The sequence below is a fragment of the Pygocentrus nattereri genome, chromosome 16 (genome assembly GCF_015220715.1).
Source record: "Pygocentrus nattereri isolate fPygNat1 chromosome 16, fPygNat1.pri, whole genome shotgun sequence".
Classification (NCBI taxonomy): Eukaryota; Metazoa; Chordata; class Actinopteri; order Characiformes; family Serrasalmidae; genus Pygocentrus; species Pygocentrus nattereri.
This window is the reverse complement of record NC_051226.1, coordinates 6,907,783-6,924,203: the sequence shown is the minus strand read 5'-3', so window position 1 is coordinate 6,924,203 and position 16,421 is coordinate 6,907,783. Positions and strand designations below refer to the sequence as shown.

Here is a 16,421-nt window from a genome sequence, read left to right as displayed (position 1 = left end):
TCAGAGTACCCAGCCTTCTTAGAGTCCTTGGGAAGGGTGCTTGAAAGTGCTTCTCCTGGAGACTCTATTGTCCTACTGGGGGACTTCAACGCTCACATGGGCAATGACAGTGAAACCTGGAGGGGTGTGATTGGGAGGAATGGCCTCTCTGATCTGAACCCGAGTGGTGTTCAGTTTTTGGACTTCTGCGCAAACCACAGTTTGTCCATCACGAACACCATGTTTGAACACAAGGATGTCCATAAGTGCACATGGCACCAGGACACCCTAGGCCGCAGTTCAATGATTGACTTTGTAGTCGTGTCATCGGACTTGCGGCCATGTGTTTTGGACACTCGGGTAAAGAGAGGAGCTGAGCTGTCAACTGATCACCACCTGGTGGTGAGTTGGATCAGGTGGTGGGGGAAGATGCCGGTCAGACCAGGCAAGCCCAAACGTATAGTGAGGGTTTGCTGGGAACGTCTAGCAGAAGAACCTGTCAGATTGATCTTCAACTCACACCTCCGTCAGAACTTTGACCAGATATCGGGGGAGGTGGGGGACATTGAGTCAGAATGGGCCATGTTCCGTTCCTCCATTGCTGAAGCGGCTGACTGTAGCTATGGCCATAAGGTAGTTGGTGCCTGTCGGGCCGGTAATCCTCGAACCCGGTGGTGGACACCCCAGGTGAGAGATGCCGTCAAGCTGAAGAAGGAGTCCTACCGGGCATGGTTGGCCTGTGGGACACCAGAGGCAGCTGGCAGGTATCGACAGGCCAAGCGATCTGCGGCTTCAGTTGTCACCAAGGCAAAAACCCGTGTATGGGAGGAGTTTGGTGAGGCCTTGGAAAGTGACTTTAAGTCGGCTCCGAAAAGATTCTGGCAAACCGTCAGGCGACTCAGAAGGGGAAAGCAGTGTGCCACTAGCACTGTATATAGTGGAGATGGTGTGCTGCTGACTTCGACTGAAGACGTCATTGGGCGGTGGAAGGAATACTTTGAGGACCTTCTCAATCCCACCGACACGTTCTCCAGTGAGGAGGCTGAGTCTGGGGACATGGGAATAGGCTTGTCCATTACTGAGGCCGAAGTTGCTAAGGTAGTTAAGAAGCTCCTTGGTGGCAAGGCTCCAGGGGTGGATGAGATCCGCCCTGAGTTCCTCAAGGCTCTGGATGTTGTGGGGCTGTCTTGGCTGACACGCCTTTTCAACATTGCATGGACATCGGGGGCGGTGCCACTGGATTGGCAGACTGGGGTGGTGGTGCCTCTTTTTAAAAAGGGGGACCGGAGGGTGTGTTCCAACTACAGGGGAATCACACTCCTCAGCCTCCCTGGTAAGATCTATGCAGGGGTACTGGAGAAGAGAGTCCGGCTTATAGTCGAACCTCGGATCCAGGAGGAACAGTGCGGGTTCCGCCCTGGTCGTGGAACACTGGACCAACTCTTCACCCTCTCCAGGATTCTGGAGGATTCATGGGAGTTTGCCCAACCAGTCCACATGTGCTTTGTGGATCTGGAGAAGGCATTCGACTGTGTTCCCCGGGGTATTCTGTGGGAGGTGCTTCGGGAGTACGGGGTACATGGCTCTTTGCTACGAGCCATTCAGGCCCTGTACAAACAAAGCTGGAGTTTGGTTCGCATAGCCGGCAGTAAGTCAGACTCGTTCCCAGTGAGAGTTGGACTCCGTCAGGGCTGCCCTTTGTCACCAATTCTATTCATAATTTTTATGGATAGAATTTCTAGGCGCAGTCAAGGGATGGAGGGTGTCCGGTTTGGTGACCTCAGGGTCACATCGCTGCTGTTTGCAGATGATGTGGTCCTATTGGGGACATCAGGCCGCAAACTTCAGCTTTCGCTGGATCGGTTTGCAGCCGAGTGTGAAGCGGCTGGGATGAGAATCAGTACCTCTAAATCCGAGACCATGGTTCTCAGGCGGAAAAGGGTGGAGAGCCCTCTCTGGGTCGGGGATAGGCTCTTGCCTCAAGTGGAGGAGTTCAAGTATCTCGGGGTCTTGTTCACGAGTGATGGTACAAGGGAGCGGGAGATTGACAGGCGGATTGGTGCTGGATCAGCAGTGATGCGGGCTCTTTACCGGTCTGTTGTGGTAAAGAAAGAGCTGAGCCATAAGGCAAGGCTCTCAATTTACCGGTCGATCTACGTTCCCACCCTCACCTATGGTCATGAGCTTTGGGTAATGACCGAAAGAATAAGATCGCGAATACAAGCGGCAGAAATGAGTTTCCTCCGCAGGGTGTCTGGACTCTCCCTTAGAGATAGGGTGAGAAGTTCAGTCATCCGGGAGGGACTCGGAGTAGAGCCGCTGCTTCTTCACGTCGAGAGGAGCCAGCTGAGGTGGTTCGGGCATCTGGTTAGGATGCCTCCTGGACGCCTCCCTCGGGAGGTGTCACAGGCGAGTCCACCTGGGAGGAGACCCCGGGGAAGACCCAGGACACGCTGGCGCGACTATATCGCCCAGCTGGCCTGGGAGCGCCTCGGAATCCCCCTTGGAGAGCTGGTGGAAGTGGCTGGGGAAAGGGAGGTCTGGGCTTCATTGCTTAGGATGCTGCCCCCGCGACCCGAACCCCGGAGAAGCGGAAGATAATGGATGGATGGATGGATGGATTTTAATCCAGTATGAATCTGCAGTGTGTGTAGTTTTTACAGTCTGACAATAATTGTGGAGTGATTTTAATCCAGTATGAATCTGCAGCGTGTAGTTTTACAGTCTGACAGTAATAATTGTGGAGCGATTTTAATCCAGTATGAATCTACAACGTGTGTAGTTTTACAGTCTGATGGTAATAATTGTGGAGTGATTTAAATCCAGTATGAATCTGCAGTGTGTGAAGTTTTACAGTCTGACTGTAATAATTGTGGGGAGATTTTAATCCAGTATGAATCTGCAGCGTGTAGTTTTACAGTCTGACTGTAATAATTGTGGAGTGATTTTAATCCAGTATGAATCTGCAGTGTGTGTAGTTTTATAGTCTGATGGTAAAAATTGTGGAGTGATTTTAATCCAGTATGAATCTGCAGTGTGTGATGTTTTACAGTCTGACTGTAATAATTGTGGGGCGATTTTAATCCAGTATGAATCTGCAGCGTGTGTAGTTTTACAGTCTGATGGTAATAATTGTGGAGTGATTTTAATCCCGTATGAATCTGCAGTGTGTGATGTTTTACAGTCTGACTGTAATAATTGTGGGGCGATTTTAATCCAGTGTGAATCTGCAGTGTGTGTAGTTTTACAGTCTGACGGTAATAATTGTGGAGTGATATTAATCCAGTGTGAATCTGCAGTGTGTGTAGTTTTACAGTCTGACGGTAATAATTGTGGAGTGATTTAAATCCAGTATGAATCTGCAGTGTGTGATGTTTTACAGTCTGACTGTAATAATTGTGGAGTGATTTTAATCCAGTATGAATCTGCAGTGTGTGTAGTTTTATAGTCTGATGGTAATAATTGTGGAGTGATTTAAATCCTGTATGAATCTGCAGTGTGTGATGTTTTACAGTCTGACTGTAATAATTGTGGGGTGATTTTAATCCAGTATGAATCTGCAGCGTGTAGTTTTACAGTCTGACTGTAATAATTGTGGAGTGATTTTAATCCAGTATGAATCTGCAGTGTGTGTAGTTTTATAGTCTGATGGTAATAATTGTGGAGTGATTTTAATCCAGTATGAATCTGCAGTGTGTGATGTTTTACAGTCTGACTGTAATAATTGTGGGGCGATTTTAATCCAGTATGAATCTGCAGCGTGTGTAGTTTTACAGTCTGACGGTAATAATTGTGGAGTGATTTTAATCCAGTATAAATCTGCAGTGTGTAGTTTTACAGTCTGACTGTAATAATTGTGGGGCGATTTTAATCCAGTATGAATCTGCAGCGTGTGTAGTTTTACAGTCTGATGGTAATAATTGTGGAGTGATTTTAATCCAGTATGAATCTGCAGCGTGTGTAGTTTTACAGTCTGACAGTAATAATTGTGGAGTGATTTTAATCCAGTATGAATCTGCAGTGTGTGTAGTTTTACAGTCTGACGGTAATAATTGTGGAGTGATTTTAATGCAGTATGAATCTGCAGCGTGTGTAGTTTTACAGTCTGACTGTAATAATTGTGGAGTAATTTTAATCCAGTATGAATCTGCAGTGTGTGTAGTTCTACAGTCTGATGGTAATAATTGTGGAGTGATTTTAATCCAGTATGAATCTGCAGTGTGTTGTTTTACAGTCTGACTGTAATAATTGTGGAGTAATTTTAATCCAGTATGAATCTGAAGTGTGTGTAGTTCTACAGTCTGATGGTAATAATTGTGGAGTGATTTTAATCCAGTATGAATCTGCAGTGTGTAATGTTTTACAGTCTGACTGTAATAATTGTGGGGCGATTTTAATCCAGTATGAATCTGCAGCGTGTGTAGTTTTACAGTCTGATGGTAATAATTGTGGAGTGATTTTAATCCAGTATGAATCTGCAGTGTGTGATGTTTTACAGTCTGACTGTAATAATTGTGGGGCGATTTTAATCCAGTATGAATCTGCAGCGTGTGTAGTTTTACAGTCTGACGGTAATAATTGTGGAGTGATTTTAATCCAGTATGAATCTGCAGTGTGTAGTTTTACAGTCTGACTGTAATAATTGTGGGGCGATTTTAATCCAGTATGAATCTGCAGCGTGTGTAGTTTTACAGTCTGATGGTAATAATTGTGGAGTGATTTTAATCCAGTATGAATCTGCAGCGTGTGTACTTTCACAGTCTGATGGTAATAATTGTGGAGTGATTTTAATCCAGTATGAATCTGCAGTGTGTAGTTTTACAGTCTGACGGTAATAATTGTGGAATAATTTTAATCCAGTTTGAATCTGCAGCGTGTGTAGTTCTACAGTCTGATGGTAATAATTGTGGAGTGATTTTAATCCAGTATGAATCTGCAGCGTGTGTAGTTTTACAGTCTGACGGTAATAATTGTGGAGTGATTTTAATCCAGTATGAATCTGCAGTGTGTGTAGTTTTACAGTCTGACGGTAATAATTGTGGAGTGATTTTAATGCAGTATGAATCTGCAGTGTGTAGTTTTACAGTCTGACGGTAATAATTGTGGAGTAATTTTAATCCAGTATGAATCTGCAGTGTGTGGACTTTTACAGTCTGATGGTAATAATTGAGGAGTGATATTAATCCAGTATGAATCTGCAGTGTGTAGTTTTACAGTCTGACGGTAATAATTCTGGAGTGATATTAATCCAATATGAATCTGCAGCGTGTGTAGTTTTACAGTCTGACGGTAATAATTGTGGAGTGATTTTAATCCAGTATGAATCTGCAGTGTGTGTAGTTTTACAGTCTGACGGTAATAATTGTGGAGTGATTTTAATCCAGTATGAATCTGCAGTGTGTTGTTTTACAGTCTGACTGTAATAATTGTGGAGTAATTTTAATCCAGTATGAATCTGAAGTGTGTGTAGTTCTACAGTCTGATGGTAATAATTGTGGAGTGATTTTAATCCAGTATGAATCTGCAGTGTGTAGTTTTGCAGTCTGACTCTGATAATTGTGGAGTGATTTTAATCCAGTATGAATCTGCAGTGTGTAGTTTTACAGTCTGACGGTAATAATTGTGGAGTGATTTTAATCCAGTATGAGTCTGCAGTGTGTGTAGTTTTACAGTCTGACTGTAATAATTGTGGAGGGATTTTAATCCAGTATGAATCTGCAGTGTGTGTAGTTTTTATACACATAAGCTACATCCAAGATGAAAATGTTTAGGTAAATGATTTAAAGGTGGAATAACTAAATACTGATAATATTTTTACTAACTGCACTGTAATAAACAATAGTTCTATTTATATGTGCTTTTTCATGTTTTAATAATAAACGATTGACCACAGTTTTGGTAAAGACTAATCTGTCCTCAGGTTTTTTGATATTTCACCTATAAAAAAAGTTTTGACACCCCTGATATAGCCATGTCAACACTCATGTCAAATGGTGCGAACGTCCAACATAACCCTTTTTAGCATCATAATCTAAATCCAGCAGCTGTCTGCTTGTTTATCACATGTACTACCTGGTTGGCTGTCCTGATCTGATCAATGATTACACTGAAAAATTGGGCCACAAACCACATGAAAATAAAAATATAGTGATCTTTGACCAAGACCACACATTTAATAAGCCCATCTCAACAGTGGGTAAAAAGCTGCTTCTTAACCTCAGAAATATTCATTAAATTAAAGTTGAAGCATTTTAATCCCCCAATGTCCTGTCAAAGGTGATTCATGCGTCCAGCTCATGTTGTTTGGACTCATTGCTTCGGGGTGTCAGTCACTCTTCATTAACACGACTACAGCTAGTCCAAAATGCTGCAGCCTGATTACCGACTAGCACAAAAAGCACAATCATATTACACCAATTTTAGCTTCATTGGCTTCCAAATCAATTTAGACTTCAGGTTAAGGTTCAATTGTGGGTTTTAAAGCTCTAAATAGGCTGGCAGCCATTTACAAATCAGACTTTTTCCAGATTTACACTCCTCCAAGAGCCCTGAGACTCTCTGATCGATACCTTCTAAGGGTCCTTCGTTCAAGGAAACAGCTGAAAGGTGATTGGGCATTCTCAGTCACAGTCTCCCTAGCAGGATCAGACATACACCTACCTTACTGTCCTTCAGTGGAAGCTTAAAATACACCTGTATCTTGTAGCTTTGGGAGATGGCTGTAAGGAGAGCTTTATGTTGTTCTGTGCACTTTGTTTTGATATTGTTTCATTTATATGTCTAGCCTGACTGGTGTCTTCTCCTCCTCTTTACCTCATTGTTTCCCTTTCTTTTAATGTGCTTTCGTTACTGACTATGTGTGTCCATAATACTGGAGCGATTTTAATCCAGTATGAATCTACAGTGTGTGTAGTTTTGCGGTCTGATGGTAATAATTGTGGAGTGATTTTAAGCCAGTATGAATCTACAGTGTGTGTAGTTTTGCGGTCTGATGGTAATAATTGTGGAGTGATTTTAATCCAGTATGAATCTGCAGCGCGTGTAGTTTTACGGTCTGACGGTAAAAATTGTGGAGTGATTCGAATCCAGTATGAATCTGCAGTGTGTGTAGTTTTACGGTGTGACAGTAATAATTGAGGAGTGATTTTAATCCAGTATGAATCTGCAGTGTGTGTAGTTTTTACAGTCTGATGGTAATAATTGTGGAGTGATTTTAATCCAGTATGAATCTGCACTGTGTGTAATTTGACAGTCTGACTGTAATAATTGTGGAGTGATTTTAATCCAGTATGAATCTGCAGTGTGTAATTTTACAGTTTGACTGTAATAATTGTGGAGTGATTTTAATCCAGTATGAATCTGCAGTGTGTGTAGTTTTTACAGTCTGACGGTAATAATTGTGGAGTGATTTTAATCCAGTATGAATCTGCAGTGTGTGTAGTTTTACAGTCTGACTGTAATAATTGTGGAGCGATTTTAATCCAGTATGAATCTGCAGTGTGTGTAGTTTTTACAGTCTGATGGTAATAATTGTGGAGTGATTTTAATCCAGTATGAATCTGCAGTGTGTAGTTTTACAGTCTGACAGTAATAATTGTGGAGTGATTTTAATCCAGTATGAATCTGCAGCTTATGTAGTTTTACAGTCTGACAGTAATAACTGTGGAGTGATTTTAATCCAGTATGAAGCTGCAGCGTGTGTAGTTTTACGGTCTGACGGTAATAATTGTGGAGCGATTTTAATCCAGTATGAATCTGCAGCGTGTGTAGTTTTATGGTCTGACAGTAATAATTGAGGAGTGATTTTAATCCAGTATGAATCTGCAGTGTGTCTAGTTTTACGGTCTGACGGTAAAAATTGTGGAGCGATTTTAATCCAATATGAATCTGCAGTGTGTGTAGTTTTACGGTCTGACAGTAATGATTGTGGAGTGATTTTAATCCAGTATGAATCTGCAGCGTGTGTAGTTTTACGGTCTGACGGTAATAATTGGGGAGTGATTTTAATCCAGTGTGAATCTGCAGTGTGTTGTTTTACAGTCTGACAGTAATAATTGTGGAGTTATTTTAATCCAGTATGAATCTGCAGTGTGTGTAGTTTTTACAGTCTGATGGTAATAATTGTGGAGTGATTTTAATCCAGTATGAATCTGCAGTGTGTAGTTTTACAGTCTGACAGTAATAATTGTGGAGTGATTTTAATCCAGTATGAATCTGCAGCTTGTGTAGTTTTACAGTCTGACAGTAATAACTGTGGAGTGATTTTAATCCAGTATGAAGCTGCAGCGTGTGTAGTTTTACGGTCTGACGGTAATAATTGTGGAGTGATTTTAATCCAGTATGAATCTGCAGCGTGTGTAGTTTTACAGTCTGACGGTAATAATTGTGGAGTGATTCTAATCCAGTATGAATCTGCAGTGTGTGTAGTTTTATGGTCTGACAGTAATAATTGAGGAGTGATTTTAATCCAGTATGAATCTGCAGTGTGTCTAGTTTTACGGTCTGACGGTAAAAATTGTGGAGCGATTTTAATCCAATATGAATCTGCAGTGTGTGTAGTTTTACAGTCTGACTGTAATAATTGTGGAGTGATTTTAATCCAGTATGAATCTGCAGCGTGTGTAGTTTTACAGTCTGATGTAATAATTGTGGAGTGATTTTAATCCCGTACGAATCTGCAGTGTGTGTAGTTTTACGGTCTGACGGTAATAATTGGGGAGTGATTTTAATCCAGTGTGAATCTGCAGTGTGTAGTTTTACAGTCTGACAGTAATAATTGTGGAGTTATTTTAATCCAGTATGAATATGCAGTGTGTAGTTTAACGGTCTGACAGTAATAATTGTGGAGTGATTTTAATCCAGTATGAGTCTGCAGTGTGTGTAGTTTTACAGTCTGACTGTAATAATTGTGGAGTGATTTTAATCCAGTATGAATCTGCAGTGTGTGTAGTTTTATAGTCTGATGGTAATAATTGTGGAGTTATTTTAATCCAGTATGAATCTGCAGCGTGTAGTTTTATGGTCTGACAATAATAATTGTGGAGCGATTTTAATCCAGTATGAATTTGCAGCGTGTGTAGTTTTACGGTCTGACGGTAATAATTGTGGAGTGATTTTAATCCAGTACGAATCTGCAGCGTGTGTAGTTTTACAGTCTGACGGTAATAATTGTGGAGCGATTTTAATCCAGTATGAATCTGCAGTGTGTAGTTTTACAGTCTGACAGTAATAATTGTGGAGTTATTTTAATCCAGTATGAATCTGCAGCGTGTAGTTTTATGGTCTGACAATAATAATTGTGGAGCGATTTTAATCCAGTATGAATTTGCAGCGTGTGTAGTTTTACGGTCTGACGGTAATAATTGTGGAGTGATTTTAATCCAGTACGAATCTGCAGCGTGTGTAGTTTTACAGTCTGACGGTAATAATTGTGGAGCGATTTTAATCCAGTATGAATCTGCAGCGTGTAGTTTTACAGTCTGACGGTAATAATTGTGGAGCGATTTTAATCCAGTATGAATCTGCAGTGTGTAGTTTTTCAGTCAGATGGTAATAATTGTGGAGTGATTTTAATCCAGTATGAATCTGCAGTGTGTAGTTTTACAGTCTGATGGTAATAATTGTGGAGTGATTTTAATCCAGTATGAATCTGCAGTGTGTAGTTTTTCAGTCAGATGGTAATAATTGTGGAGTGATTTTAATCCAGTATGAATCTGCAGTGTGTAGTTTTACAGTCTGATGGTAATAATTGTGGAGTGATTTTAATCCAGTATGAATCTGCAGTGTGTAGTTTTACAGTCTGACGGCAATAATTGTGGAGTGATTTTAATCCAATATGAATCTACAGTGTGTGTAGTTTTACAGTCTGACAGTAATAATTGTGGAGTGATTTTAATCCAGTATGAATCTGCAGTGTGTGTAGTTTTACAGTCTGACTGTAATAATTGTGGAGTGATTTTAATCCAGTATGAATCTGCAGTGTGTCTAGTGTTTACAGTCTGATAGTAATAAATGTGCAGTGATCATAATCCACTATGCATGTTCAATGTACATATCTTTTGATTATTTTAACTTTGGTGCAACATCAGTTGTTTTCAAAGTACTGCAGACATAAATATTTCTTACTATTACTTGCTTAACAATGTCTGATTTCAGTGCAAACATCACACACACACGGTTAATCTGACTCTATGTAGACACCTCTATATAGTCCTGTTCTGACTTCCCAGTCCGTCCTCATGAATGCTGGGAACTGAGGTGTTTGTGTTTTAAGAACACACGTCTCATCTTTCCTTTGTCCTGGTGCAAAAGGTTGTGCAGGCGTCTAGATCCCATTGCATTGTGGGCACCGTATGGGAAAGCACAAAGTGAGAGATGCTCAGGATGCTGTCAGAGGAAAATAGAAAACAAAAACTGCTTGAAAGCACAAGTAAGAAAAGTGAACAAATAAACAATAAAAATACCAACAAATCAATAATAATAGCTGCTCACTAGGAGTCACTCCATTTGTAGATGAGCAGAATATGGAGGCCTATTGTGTGTAAAAGCACAAAATTCTCATGCCAGGACCCACCAGGATGATTATTAAACAAAGAAGCCTTCCTGTTCTGCTTTATTGCAAAGTCACTTTACAAGCGTTTGTGCATTGACTTTACCCGATTCAAACGTGGACGGAATTTCTGCACAAATAAGTTACATTAAATCAACAAAATTTTTGCCAAGATAAACTAAAGGACAAAATTATTTATGTGGAAATTATGTACATTCAATGTTTGCATTCTCCTCCATTTGCAATAACTTGTTCTGACTCCACTTTAAGTTTAGAAACAGACACATCTCCACTGCTCCAGAACCAGAAGACAGTTGTGGTTGTTTGTGGCATGGACTTTTCTATTGTGTCGTCATTATAGTGCATTTGCTGCTGATCGACTGTCTCTGAGCAAAGCTGCAGTTAACCACACTCTGAATGAATCTTCTCTGCTGTGCAACATCCGAGGTCACATAAACACGCTCTGCAGTTATTGCCGTACCTTCCTGCCCTCATGCTGCAAAGTACGCTGTAATATTTAGAGAGAATGGCTTGCACTATGCTCCTCATCCGTTTTTTCCCTTTGTTTTGTTGTGCCCCCTCTGGCCTTGGCTGATAATGACCAGGAGATCATGTGTTAAAGCCTCTTTCACTGCACACGGCTCTCCGGCCTGCGCCGCTGCCTAAAAATACCCTGCAGCTTTTCCTCTCGCAAGCCGGATCATTTGGGGAATCGTAGTGGCCACAGAGGCAATTACCTCGAGGGCACCTCAGTTCTGCTCAGCTAATCCAAAGTCCTGAACGTTTCCTGCAAAATAAGACATTGATCTGAGCAGAGCCGAGGCAAAAAGAGATGTTCTTGTGGCATGTAGTTCGAGGGGGGAAAAAGTGGAGAATTAAGCCCTGTTCAAACTGGATTAGTTTACCTGTTATTCTAATCCAGTATGAATCTGCAGCGTGTGTAGTTTTACAGTCTGACTGTAATAATTTTGGAGTGATTTTAATCCAGTATGAATCTGCAGTGTGTAGTTTTACAGTCTGGCTGTAATAATTGTGGAGCGATTTTAATCCAGTATGAATCTGCAGTGTGTAGTTTTACAGTCTGACTGTAATAATTGTGGAGTGATTTTAATCCAGTATGAATCTGCAGTGTGTAGTTTTACAGTCTGACGGTAATAATTGTGGAGTGATTTTAATCCAGTATGAATCTGCAGTGTGTAGTTTTACAGTCTGACTGTAATAATTGTGGAGTGATTTTAATCCAGTATGAATCTGCAGTGTGTGTAGTTTTACAGTCTGACGGTAATAATTGTGGAGTGATTTTAATCCCGTATGAATCTGCAGTGTGTGATGTTTTACAGTCTGACTGTAATAATTGTGGGGCGATTTTAATCCAGTATGAATCTGCAGTGTGTGTAGTTTTACAGTCTGACGGTAATAATTGTGGAGTGATTTTATTCCAGTATGAATCTGCAGCGTGTAGTTTTACAGTCTCACAGTAATAATTGTGGAGTGATTTTAATCCAGTATGAATCTGCAGCGTGTGTAGTTTTACAGTTTGACGGTAATAATTGTAAAATGATTATTGTCCAGTGTAAATATGAAGTGTATATTGACAGTTGGACAGTTATTATATGCACAGACGTGTGGGGTGATATTGTTATTGTGTCCAATATTGTAATAACAAGGTGAACATCTAACCTATAACTATATAATTTGGGCTTTCTCTGGGAATTCTGGGAAATTATAAACATACTTTAACTCATATGAGTTGGCCAGTCAAATTCCAACCAATGACATTACACAAACTCTGATAAATCTAATCCAGCTCTAGTGCTTTCTGGTTATAATGACGTTCATGATTTTGCAGAGAAAAATATTGTTTGTTAGCATATTGTGTGCATGTTACTACTGTTTATCTCTCAATGGTTACGTTTCTGCTAAATTAACTTTTGTTCTCTTCTCTCATCTCTTTCTCTCTTCTCTTGCTCTCCTGGAAACCCAAAAGCATGCAAAAGAAAAGAGCAAGACTCCAGCAAGGAAAGGAGCAATACACCAAAGAAATCCCGCCTGGTTTTTACTGACCTCCAGCGGCGAACACTACTGGCCATCTTCAAAGAGAACAAGCGCCCATCCAAAGAGATGCAGCTGACCATTTCACAGCAGCTGGGACTGGAACTGAGCACTGTTAGCAACTTCTTCATGAATGCCCGCAGACGGAGCCTGGACAAATGGGTGGACGAGAGCAGTCCCGGAGGAGCCTCGTCCACCTCCAGCACTTGTACCAAAGCCTGATTCTGGAAAGCAGTGGGTGGGTGGGGGTGGGGGCAGCACAGGGAACGAGCAAACGGGGGGATGGGTTGGGATGGGGCTGAAGAAAGAAGCAGCGGCAGCAGCTTGGGTGAAAGACATGACGGGTTATGCTGGGGTGGGGTTTGTGCGCCAGGGAGTGGGTGGGGCCAGTCAAAAATCACCAAAAAAATCCTTTTTCGGGTGGAGCTGAAGAAGGGAGCGGGGCTGCTTACTGGCCGATGTAGCAAAAATAAATCATCCAAAGAGTCATAGGGAGGAGAACAGCCATCAATACACTGCCTATACCCCAGCATTTGCTTTTGAACAACAAATTATTCCACTTTAACAGTTGGTTATGATACAAATGCACACTGATGCTGCATCTAGTGCAGGGTCAGGGTGCATGCAGTTGTATGCGGTCATCATAATGTGCCCCAAAAATGGGCAGAATTTTCAAAAGTAAATGCCAAAAGGGGTCCAGACACCGTTTACATGACCAATTTGAACTCAGAACGCATTCTATTCCTTTATGTTCACACTTTATGCAGCTGTCCTTTAAGGAGATGTTTCACAGTCTCAAAGCTTTCAGATTAACAGAGCAAACACACCAACACAAACGCCTGAATTCAGCACTAAACTTCAGTAGAAGCATTAGTAATCTGAGCTAGGGAGCTCAAAATATCCAAACATCCAAAAAGTCATCTTCCTGCTGACGGGTGGTCGATTTTACAGTGTCTGCTATTGGCAGGGATGCAAGCACAAATCTATAGTAGTTAAGTAAAGGCAACTTTCAGGAAAACACACAGACACACAAACAGTAAACTGCTACCACTGCAGTCTTTTCCTCCTCTCAAGAAATTAAGTGGTCAGCCAAGTATGTGAGCACAATTTTGAAGCACATTTCATTTGCAATAGAAAAGGGGCTGGACCATAGAGATTGTTCTTCAATCATTAGAAAACTCAGGATGCCATTTCTATGATGCGACTGAAGAACATCCACTACAGCAGTTTCTCTCTGCAAATCTCATCATAAAGGAACCCCACGGTGGTCAAGCTATAAATACATCCATCCCACGATTTCCACCCAGTCATTACTGATTATTTTGAGCCATTCATTCAATAGTCTATTTAAGACATTATATTTTTCTCATTATATATACAGCTAGTTATGGAGCCAGATGAAAGTGAACTGGCATTGGCAATCAGGGCCTTTATAATAGAATAAAAGAGGACAATCTCCTAAGCAATGCCTGTCAGTTTAGCTTTCTCAGTGCTTCTTGGAAAAGAAGAGAAGGTGAGCAGCTCAGTGTGTAGGTGTAAGGCACACCTGTCTGTAGGGATCAGACAGGTTGCGGTGCTTTATATATGCTTATATATATATATATATATATATATATATATATATATATATATATATATATATATATATATATGTGTGTGTGTGTGTATTATTTTTAAAAAAGCACTGAGCTATCAATCTCACTCTCTTTTCTTTTGGTAGGGCAAGAATGATTATTTTTTTATCTCATTAACAACGTCACACCCCAAGAGATTCAGCTCAAATACTATACATTCAGCCAAGCCCACCCAGGTCAGCCTCCACCAAGCAGAATCTGTGAGTGAGCCAGTATGCAGCCCCTCCCCGCTACAAAGAAGGCCAAAGGCTTTAATGGATAATTTCAAAAGTGGACACTTAAGACTTTTTCTATTTATTGACAAATCGAAACCAAAGAAACTTTTTCTGCACCTAACTGTTCTACAAACTAAAAAAAACAAACTGTTCTAAAGACAACAAAGAAAAGAAAATGAAAACAAAAAGGAACAGCGACGAACAAACGACGGCGACGAAGAAGAAGAAGACAAGGACGAGTGGAACGATGATGAGGAGGACGAAGAGGACTCTGCTCAGTTCTGATTCGTTGAAGACTGTGGAAAGGGGAAGCAGAACGGGGCTGGAAGGGTTTTTAAAAAAAAAAGTGAGGAAGCGCGGAAGCCGCTTCCTGAAGGCCGAATAATGTGTCTCTCTCTCTCAAAACAAAAAAGTTGAAGATTGTCTTTAACGTGTGCCTATGCAGTTTTACACCAAAATGGAAAAAACGAACAACAAGAACCTCATCAGCTACAATACCAAAGATTCCTAACTACACCCTGCAGCAGTTCCCTTGTCCCCCTTCCCTTTGGTTCCTGCTAAAAGCCACATCCGCACGCATACACGGTGGAGTGTGTCCACGCCTGCTACGTGTGTGTGTGTGGTGGTTTCAAACAGAGTGCCTCTGTCCAAACATGGGAGCTCTAGAGATTCAGTCGCTTTAGCCCACCCAGCACAGACTACCTCGCTTCTCCATTATCTCACCCTGCCAGCGTGGGGTCTCTGATAAGCTCCACCCCCCTGGCCCAGCACGCAGGGCATGACTTGGCCAGTAGGCCCACCAAAGATAATTCACCACATGCCACTTGATGATGCCATACTTCAACATAAACCGTCACCCAGTGCAGGTGGTCTCCAGTGTTTTTACCTCTTACATTTAGACTGACCAAACACCCAAACAGCCCATTACAGTAATAAAACAACACTAGTTTCCTGTAGAATACCTTTAGATCTCATTAGGAAACCACCAAATGCATTTAGAATCAGCAACTAGTCACCTGCTAAAATATCAGGACCCTTAACATTGTGATATGAACCCATTACAAAAGCCTAAAAACATCATAAAAACACTGGGAACCAACAGAAACACAAAGGTTTCTATGAGTTTTTGCAGCAGAGTCTTGATCTGTTCTAGCTTTGGTAGCTTAAGGTCATGGCACACTGACCAAGCCTTTCCCAACAAAAGTCAAACTCTTCATGTTGCCATTTGTTCCAGAATATGAACCAACTGGGGAAATTGTTTTAGAACATTGTGGGGGGGGGGGGGGGGGCACTTCTAGAACAATGTGCATGGGGAGAATGTAAATAATAGCGTAGGATGGTGTGAATGGAGTAGAGCAGTATGAATGGGGAGAATGTTCTAGAACAGTGTGAATGGGAAAGAACATTCTAGAACAGTATGAATGAGAAGTCCTTCTAGACCAGTGTGAATGTGAAAACATGCTAGAACAGTATTATTGAAGGAGGGTGTTCTAGAACAGTGTGAAAAGGTGACATTCTAGAACAGTGTGAGTTGGGGAGAACATTCTAGAATGGCATGACTGGGAAAGAACATTCTAGACCAGTGTGAATGAAGGAACATGCTAGAGCAGTATTAATAATGGAGAATCTAGAATCTAGACATTCTAGATGAGTGTGCTTTGGGGCGGGAGGGGCATTCTGAAATCATGTCAATGGAGAGAACATTCTAGAACAGTGTGAATGGGGAAGAATGTTCTAAAATTCTGTGAACGAGCAAGAAAATTCCCAACAGTGTGAATGAGGGAAGAATATCTAGAACACTTTGAATGAGAGACAACATGGAACTGTGTGAGTGGCGGAGAACATTCTAAAACCGTGTGAATGGGGATAATATTGTAGAACAGTGTGAAGGGGGGGGGGAAATACTGGAACAGTGTTAATGAGGTAGAATGTTCTGGAACATGGCGATTGTGGGGAACATTGGATCTGTGTGCTAGGCCACAGCTAATGTTC

The 16,421-nt window shown here is 41.4% G+C and overlaps 1 protein-coding gene across 2 annotated transcripts in view; it reads left to right on the top strand.

Annotated features, from left to right (window-relative positions):
• Positions 1 to 12,809, top strand: part of onecut2 (one cut homeobox 2) — a 41,123-nt gene extending 28,314 nt beyond the window's left edge. Inside the window, exon 2 of one of the 2 annotated variants that reach the window (XM_017713228.2) lies at positions 12,516 to 12,809. In XM_017713228.2, coding sequence (XP_017568717.1) covers positions 12,516 to 12,802 — 287 coding nt within the window. In that variant the 3' untranslated portion in view covers positions 12,803 to 12,809. The remainder of the gene's footprint in view (positions 1 to 12,515) is intronic. The other variant, XM_017713237.2, reaches the window with a different exon arrangement.
• Positions 12,810 to 16,421: the final 3,612 nt, after the last annotated feature.